Below are 8378 nucleotides of genomic sequence, written 5' to 3'. Positions count from 1 at the left end.
GGGCGGGAGCAATAGGGGCGGCCAGTGGGGGCATTGCATCTGGCTTTTTTTGACTCTACTCTTAATTTTTGAAAAGCAGGCCAGTCAATCGCAGACCTGAAAAGGAGGTTGTTGTTGTTGTTGTTGAAAGTTGGAGCAACTTTGTATACCTACTACAGAGCAAACTGCAACTAACTACATGGTTTACTGTATATATATGTACAGTACATACTCCGTACATACTGTAGCTACTGTAGCTAGCTAGAACTCGCGCTAATCGAACCAAGCAATGGTCCAAGGGGGAAAAAAAAACGGGGTCAGTAGGGTAGGGCAGTTATTTTTGGGGGGGGGATCCCCGCTTTTAGATCGTTCGCGAGCATTCGTCGTCCCAATCCATTCTCCGAGCTAGAGCTAGATTGTTTTGTCTAAAGTCAGTAAAAATACATTGAAATTCCGATCCTACTACATTTATTTAAACTAAATACTAACTCTACCGTTTTCGAAATAAAGGGGGCGGGGGAACCCCTGTTCGTGAAAACCAGATGAGAAACATGGATGAGAGAACGAAACAGATCGATGCTGATGACTTCAGGAAAGGTATTTTTTTGACGACAGAGGAAACGTTCTTGAGGCAAGGGGAAGTTAAGTGGATAGCGCTAACGCTACGGATTGCTTTTGCAACTACTATGTAAGGCCTCGAGACTCTTGACAATGAAATGGGCAGGGATCCGTGGATTTGTGCGTTTGCACCGATTACTTTACTCTCCGCTGGCGGATTCCTCGCCGTCAGCTATTTGAAAAATCGCGAAAAGCACCAGCGATCTCGACTATTTCCTAGAGCCCCAATGGGCAGATGACGAGGATATCAAGGAGCCGCTGCGTAACGCCGTGTCGAGTACCGGGAAGGCCCTGGATTTTGTCGACGGCTGGGCGAATGATGATATGGCCTTTTTCATCTCTTATAGATCTCGGCAGCTCTTGTTCGAAGAGGCAAAGAAACAGAACATTGTTCTCTGGGAAGGTCTGATCTTCGCATCCTTGCTGTTCCGTTGGAATGGGCGCTAGAAAGGAAGCTGCGGCGGATTCATAATGGTATGCAGGATCACAAACGGGATTCGGATACTAGCGATGCTCTGGCACTGCTGAAGACTGAGAGTGCGCAATGGCGGTCCGCTCGTGAGGGAGTACATTCGGACGCTGAATATGTGCTCCACAGAAATGTTACCCGATAGTGCAACCATGGATGAAATTGCCGCTGCGTATCGAAGTATGTATAATGAGGAGGAATTTACTTTGGCACACCAATATATCTAAATTGTGTAGAAGTACCCCGTGCCGGCTAAAATATTTCTCTTGAGGAATCGAGCATTCTTTGCACCTTTTTCAAGCACGAGTCTGCCTTCTGGATCTAGCGCATCGCCCGGCAAGTCTGCAACCCACTGCACATCAATCGCAGGCACGCTGGCAGCTCAGGCAGGCGCAGTCTCCGGCGGGAACGGCGGAAGAACCTCATCCATTGTCGCACGGTATATATGCTTCCTCCTATCACGCCGCATCCCAAGACCCATCCTCCAGTTAAATGCACACGCGAGCTCCTCAACAATGCTAGCAAGAATGGCGTATCGGACGGGGTCCGAATCACACGGGTCCAGAATACGGTTAATAGCCCAAGCTTTCCGCGTTTGGTAGAAGAAATACTCCACCTCCGAACCAATCACCACACACTCGCGAGCGGTTATCGCCTCGTAAATCCGGTAGATGGAGCGGAGGGGGGTGTCTCTTGCTCGCCAGAGAGGTATGGATCGCATGCTTGGATAGTTTACCGAACCTAGTCGAGAGTCAAGGAGCTCGACGTTACCCAGCATTGTTCGAAAGGGAATGGGGTCTGGGAGGGGGAAGTACCACGTTGGTATTGGGAGGAGGAGGCGGAGTAGTTCGAGGAAAGGATGTTTGTAATTATGCCGCAGGCGGGTGAGAGTCCCTCGCAGTTGGAGCGGTGTCTCAAGGGGGTAGATATACAGGGAGAGAAAGCGCAGAAGCCGCAGCCGCCAAGTCAATCGGTGTCGCGGGACCATCTTGTGAACGAGATGCAGGGAGAGCAGAGGAGTTGAGAGATAGGTCTGGGCAGGTTTTCCCCCGCAGTGCTGCCGTTGAACGGAGCAATGTCGCTCAAATATTTTTGCGTCTCATCCCTGTAGAAGCGAGCGGACGATGGAAGATATCCGGGGATTAGCTAAGCCAGCTAGCCTCGGGACAATTCTGATAAAAACCAACTCCATCATTCCTGCGCAGATGCAAGTAAGAGAAACATTCGGACAGTTTCTTCCCTTGCCAGTAATGTTCTCTCCTTTAGCAGGACACACTGTGAAATACAAAGGGTGTTTACCCGTTATCTCTGATCAGCCCCTTGACTGTTTGATGAACTATAAGGCTGACAGACTCCTTGAACTCTTTTCTCAACCTAAATCTAGTCAGCCGAGGTTTCCTCAAAACATAGGCTGGGCGGGTCATGGCACAAATTGTGCTCTACTAGCTGCCTCGCGGGTGTAGACAGACAATCGGTCAAAATGGAAGCGTGTGAATGCAATAAGTCTTGCAAGATTTCAACAGAAATTCGATCCCGTGAATATTTTTCTATTACACGCTCCCTTCCCGCTTTGTATCCTATCTTGAACCCAAATCAAGGGGTCCCCGCTATAAACAAGCGAGCTGATGATCCTGCTGTATGCTTCGTATCTGTCAGTACGGAGTAGAAATGCCCACAGATAACTAGTGACCCAGCATACGTATCCACTCTTGATTCGACACATAGTCCATAATCACAAACAGACGCACGCCTCACCTCCTGTAACGCTCGGCGCAATTGGTCGCGCCGAAGAAAGAAGTGAATCTGTGTAATCGAATCAACCCGTCGTCTTAACTATTGTAGAGCCCCTGTAGAGCCCCGCGACCAGACAAGAAGCTTGGGGACTGTTTCACAAAACTGGTCAGCGGGAAGTTGATGCGCCGGTTTCCCAGATTGTTCCATTACGAGCGGATGTGGGAAGATGTTGCGCCGGCGGTGACGAGATGGTAGGGTCTGAGCTGACAAACAGCCGTTTCCTGGCAAAAATTGGTCCATGACGACGAAAGGTTACCTGGACAATGATATTCCCTTGCATTGGCCAGATACACTTTTCCTCAACAATATCGCGAAGTGGTACTCGGATGGAGGATCGAACGGATGTCAGTGGCGATCCTGCGTCGTTACCAAGGTAGCCTAGCCGGTGGATGAAGCATCCACCCCTTGGGATGAAGACTTTGCTCCTATAAATGTAGATATAAGCGGCCCCTCGTCTCCTCAAACTTCTCGCGCAGCATCAATAGTATCAAATCATAATAGTAATTATAGACTGCACTTCTCCGTCTTGCTTGCTTCGATTCTCTCCTAACAATCATGGTTGCTATCACTCTTCCAGACAACTACGGGTATGCTATTCTTGCCGGCGAGAATTTCCCTTCAATTCATTCCTCCACCTGGAAATAGTTGGAAATAAAAGGAAAGAAGGAAAGAATGAAAGAAAAAATAAAGCTAACACACCTCAAACAGCTATATCCTCGGCCTCACGGTAGGAGCCATCCCTCTCCTCAACTTCATCCATATATACATGGTCGCAAAACACCGCAAGAAGGCTGGTATCAAATATCCCAACGCCTACGCAACCCTTGAGGAATGCAAGCAGAATGTAAGTTATACATCGCAGCCAGCATCTCTCAATCACTCATTCGTCAGGGACTACCCCAGGTATGGTAGAGTCACAGATGAGGAATTGGCCATTCCCTATCATGCAGAAAAAGAGAGAAAGAAAGAAAAAACTAAAGAGAGAAAGAGAGAGAGAGACTAGAAGAAAGGAAAGATTTCTTCAAACTTCCAAATTCTAGCTAACCTCCCCTCGCTCCACAGCCCGCCGCATACAGATTCAACTGCGCCCAGCGCGCCCACGGTAACTTCCTCGAAAACCTGTCGCTCACGACCCTCTCCATCCTCGTCTCCGGGATCAAATACCCCAACGCCACCATCGCCCTGGCCGGTACCTGGATCATCATGCGAACCCTGTACATGTACGGCTACGTGTATTCCGACAAGCCGGATGGGAGGGGCCGATATAAGGGCGGGATGCACACATTTGCGCAGCTTGCGCTCTGGGGACTCAGTGCGTTTGGTGTTGCGGCCCCGATGATGATGGCGGGTAAATTTTGGGCATCGTAGGCGCGGGTTTATTCCCTGCTTCTTCTTCTTCTTCTTCTTCTTCTTCTCCCTCTTCTTTTTGTTCCATAATTTTTTAACATTTTCTTATTTTGATATCAGAAAAGGAAAAGTTGTCTTGTAACGGGGTAAATCGATGAAGGGTTTTTCCGTCTGCGTGCATGCATGTATGTATCTACTATATATCCTAGTATATAACTAACTAGTTATATAACATTGGCTGGTCGAAATGAGAATATGAACTCCCCGTCCTTATTTCATGTTTTCAGTGTTTTCTTCTGTAATTTCATCTTCCGTTTTTCATACCAAATATTGCGCTGATTAAGAATTCTTATTCGTTAATATATATATATATATATCATGCTAGTATTTGCTGGTTAACTTCCCATTGATTACGACGAACGAACGGGGATGACGAGGGAGAGGAAGAAACGACAAGCAAAATCTATACAGATAGAATTTTGAGAATCCATCCCTTACCATCCAGGGGTGAAATTAAGCTTCTACGCTTAACAATCCTGTGTATTAGAAACTCTCCGAGTGTTATGCCACAGTGAGTCTCATCTAGTATGGTCTTGGGACCTGGGTTGTGTTGTCAAAATAGAAACCGTGAAATAGAAACCACGCCCCCGATACATAATAGTATTTACTATACATATCCACCTTGTGATTTTAATTTAATTTTGATCATTTTATCTAACAAGGCGATATATCTTTATTCGTACCTAGCAACAGACTACGTTTATGCGTTCAGGGCAATTCAATTGGCCAATCGGAGTCTATTGATAACACAGTACGAGATATATTAATCCGTAATTTAGAATTTCAATATGATGTCTGGACAGTAAGCTGTATACAGAAATTCAGGAAATGATGTACGGAGTATATTATCCCACAAAAAGCCTACGGAGTAGAAGGCCCAAGCATCGATGACATGTTCAATTCAAACAGGCTTCTTGAATACATAACTTGCGGTTTGTGTCGATCATGCCACCGTGTGAAGGAGGATATAATACTAGAACACTCCATTTGGCCATCTCACGGGAAAATGGGAAGCAAGCCTGGTTTTGAGCAAGAGCATGTCCTCATCGGCTGCTACAGCCAAAACACTATGTATACCATTTCCTTAATACCGCGGCGTCCAGCCATTAATTCACAACTCAAAATAAACTGTCAATCTCCCCCGCAAACATTCTGGTATCATAGTCGCCATGGATGGGCCCGTTAATTCTTTATTTCCTCCGTACATACATGTCCTCTTACACTCTGGTATGTGGTACTTATTAGCACACGGTGTTTTCCCCCTTCTTATTGGATGGAGACCGCTCTCCAAAGGGAAGATTGACAACAGTGATTAATATTGGCGCTGTCGCTTTGCCTTAAGTTCGTGGGGTCTGATTACCCCTCTGGTGTCTGTATTGATAGAGTACGTTCGTATATACAGAGCAGTCTATGCTATCGAGTGATCAAGTTATCTCTGCGAGCTCAGACCCTCTATTGGCTCGGTTGCAACAGCATGACACTAAACTACTTTAGTTACAAGTCATGTGCTCAGAGCAATCTAGAGGGGAGAGTATTGAGATTTTCATAGATTCTTCAAATTTTTCTCAACTTTGACTTGCAATTACACAATAGTCATATATCTTTGAGATTTGTGAGCCATCTTAGGTTGTAGCTAAAGAAAAGAAGAATATAAATATATAATTTTTATATTAAAAAAAAATCAATATTTAATATAGATGTATCTTGTTGAAAATGGCCACTTTATTTCTTGTTGAATCAAGTAAATAGCAAAATTTAAAAAGTGACTAATCATCAAATCAGTGTTAAAACAGCAATTATCCTGCGAAGCGTCTGAGCTTTCTGAGATAACATGGAAGTTCAAACTGTTGGGGGATTGGATTGGGTGATTCGTACCCTCTATACCACCCCGGCGCTGGTGGTGATCGAGCTCTTTTGCCCTAGTGGCCTAATAAACAGGTGTCATTGTGCAACGCCTAACCGGTTCGGGACAAGTGCGAAGCCTATTCTCCTTGCCATTTGAGCCGCCCGCAGATTTCCAACTCTCTTCCGACCTCTGGTGGTATCCCTGCTTTTCTTATCCCTATACTTACCCTAAACCCGGCGATTTCCTTTCATTCCATTCAAAATATAATACTTCATCATGGTATGTTGCCTCCCGAGTGCCCATCAATACCTCATTTATGCTGCCCCTCACACCCCTACACTACCACGCTACCCCTCCATGATACCCCCCTCCTTTCGATTGACCGACCATTCCTAACTTAGAAACACCGCATTGCGTCCACTTCCATACATCCAGTATGAATCGGGCCTCCCACATGGCTGGGAAGTCCGCCACTCAAATTCCAAAAACCTCCCTTACTACTTCAACCCTGCTACCAAAGAATCGCGATGGGAACCCCCCACTGGCACGGACACCGAGAAGCTCAAGGTATACATGGCGGAGCACCACAGCGGCCCCGCTGACCGTTACGCTTCGGGCGGCAGCGGTGGTGGCTCTGTTGAGGGCAAAATCCGCGCCAGCCATCTTCTGATCAAACATCGCGAGAGTCGACGGCCGAGCAGCTGGCGGGAGTCTGAGATCACACGCTCTAAGGAGGAGGCATTGGAGATCTTGCGCGGTCATGAGCGGCGTATTAGAGCTGGGGAGGCGACGTTAGGGGACATTGCGATGTCGGAATCGGACTGTAGTAGTGCAAGGAAGAAGGGTGATTTGTTAGTCGTGCCAATTTTCTATCCTTTTTCCTTTCTGGAGATCTGATAACTCATTAATTTCATTTTCCAGGGGCTTCTTCGGTCGGGGCGAAATGCAAACTGAATTCGAAGGAGCCGCCTTTGCCCTGCAGCCAGGACAGGTTAGCGGGATTGTCGAAACGGCTTCGGGGGTTCACCTCATTGAACGGTATGCCATTTCAGTCATTTCTCCCTTTCCCTCCCTTAAGCATATCAGCTCCAGAGTGGCCAAACAAGGGGCGATATACTAACCTGGGATTTAGTGTTCAATGAATGAATATTGATGAAAGGAATGAGAAAAGAAAAAGAAGCTGCTATATACCGGACCATGATAGTCCTTCATTTTGTGTAACTAGAATACCAGGTCAATTGCAAAAAGAAAAAGAAATTGGATTTTTCTCTGCAACATCTATGTGAATTTTCCTGATACCCCTCAGCTTTATCAAGTTGAACATGCGTGTTTGGCTCATTGACCGCACACGCACATTTCTTTATGAAAGGAGAATGCTTTTAAAAACAAATCATTATCTTTAGTTTCTTTTCATCTCATAAACTTCCTTTCATTCTATCTCATCAACACATGCCCATTGCCCTTTCTTTGAGACCCTGATCCCACATCGTCTTGCATCCAGGGATCTGGGTTGGTGACGCGATTGTTCCTTATTTGATTAAAACACAAATCCCAGAGAGGATATATACGCATCTTCCACCCGAGGATGTCTGATTACTCCCCTGAAGAAGTACGCGGGAGCTCGCAACTCTCGTGGTCCGATTGGGATGAGTTGCCAGATCGACTAGACGTCGAGTTTCCGCCAGAAGTAAGACTCAAAATACCCACTTACTCTGATAATATCATTGTATATGAACCCAAAAAGCAGATGTCTGATATTTGTATCTTTTTCCTTGCTTCAAGAAGTTCAATTTACCCAGTACTCAAACCGCAATCTCGGGTCACCAAGGGCAGCATCTCGAAATCGCTGGATACCACAATGGCGTCCCTGAAGGAGCGCAATTTCATACACATAGTGTTATGGGTCACCATGCCAACGAATTTGCTACATCAGCTGCTCCGCCTGCGGTCTTCACTGAAGCCAACCAAGCGACAACAGACGCCCGTTCGTTGGACGGCAACCCCTTTGGCATTGCTTCTCATTTCCACACTGGATTTAATAACAACAACGCCCAAGATTTCCCGGCTGAACGTTGTGTTGATCTTAGTTTGATTGACCCCCAGATCCTAGGAACCAGCACCGGTTCACCCCAACCCCGTCGCACACGAGCTATTCGATCCACTGTGCTGAGCACCATGTTGCCAGCAACGACATCAGCAATGCGTGATGAAATTGCGGCGATGGGAAGCTTCCAAAGCACCTCAAGCCGCGAAAGCACCAGCAGC

The 8378-nt window shown here is 46.6% G+C and overlaps 3 protein-coding genes across 3 annotated transcripts; all 3 read left to right on the top strand.

Moving 5' to 3' along the window:
* Nucleotides 1-268: 268 nt before the first annotated feature.
* Nucleotides 269-1044, top strand: HCAG_07347 (predicted protein; the record flags this gene model as incomplete). The annotated part of the gene is made up of 3 exons (XM_001537875.1): nt 269-299; nt 490-576; nt 818-1044. The coding sequence occupies 3 exons, from the start codon at nt 269-271 to the stop codon at nt 1042-1044; spliced, it is 345 nt and encodes a 114-aa protein (XP_001537925.1).
* Nucleotides 1045-3415: 2371 nt separating this feature from the next.
* On the top strand, nt 3416-4228 carry HCAG_07346 (predicted protein; the record flags this gene model as incomplete). Its single annotated transcript, XM_001537874.1, has 3 exons — nt 3416-3447; nt 3569-3704; nt 3923-4228. The coding sequence occupies 3 exons, from the start codon at nt 3416-3418 to the stop codon at nt 4226-4228; spliced, it is 474 nt and encodes a 157-aa protein (XP_001537924.1).
* Nucleotides 4229-6389: 2161 nt separating this feature from the next.
* On the top strand, nt 6390-7255 carry HCAG_07345 (peptidyl-prolyl cis-trans isomerase ssp-1; the record flags this gene model as incomplete). The annotated part of the gene is made up of 4 exons (XM_001537873.1): nt 6390-6392; nt 6549-6964; nt 7035-7151; nt 7246-7255. 4 exons carry the CDS (start codon nt 6390-6392, stop codon nt 7253-7255), a joined length of 546 nt encoding a protein of 181 aa, XP_001537923.1.
* Between the last annotated feature and the right edge of the window lie 1123 nt (nt 7256-8378).

Source organism: Histoplasma capsulatum, genomic scaffold (assembly GCF_000149585.1).
Source record: "Histoplasma capsulatum NAm1 scaffold_8 genomic scaffold, whole genome shotgun sequence".
NCBI lineage: Eukaryota > Fungi > Ascomycota > Eurotiomycetes > Onygenales > Ajellomycetaceae > Histoplasma > Histoplasma mississippiense.
The sequence above is the reverse complement of the archived record's forward strand: the minus strand, read 5'-3'. Positions and strand labels throughout refer to the sequence as shown.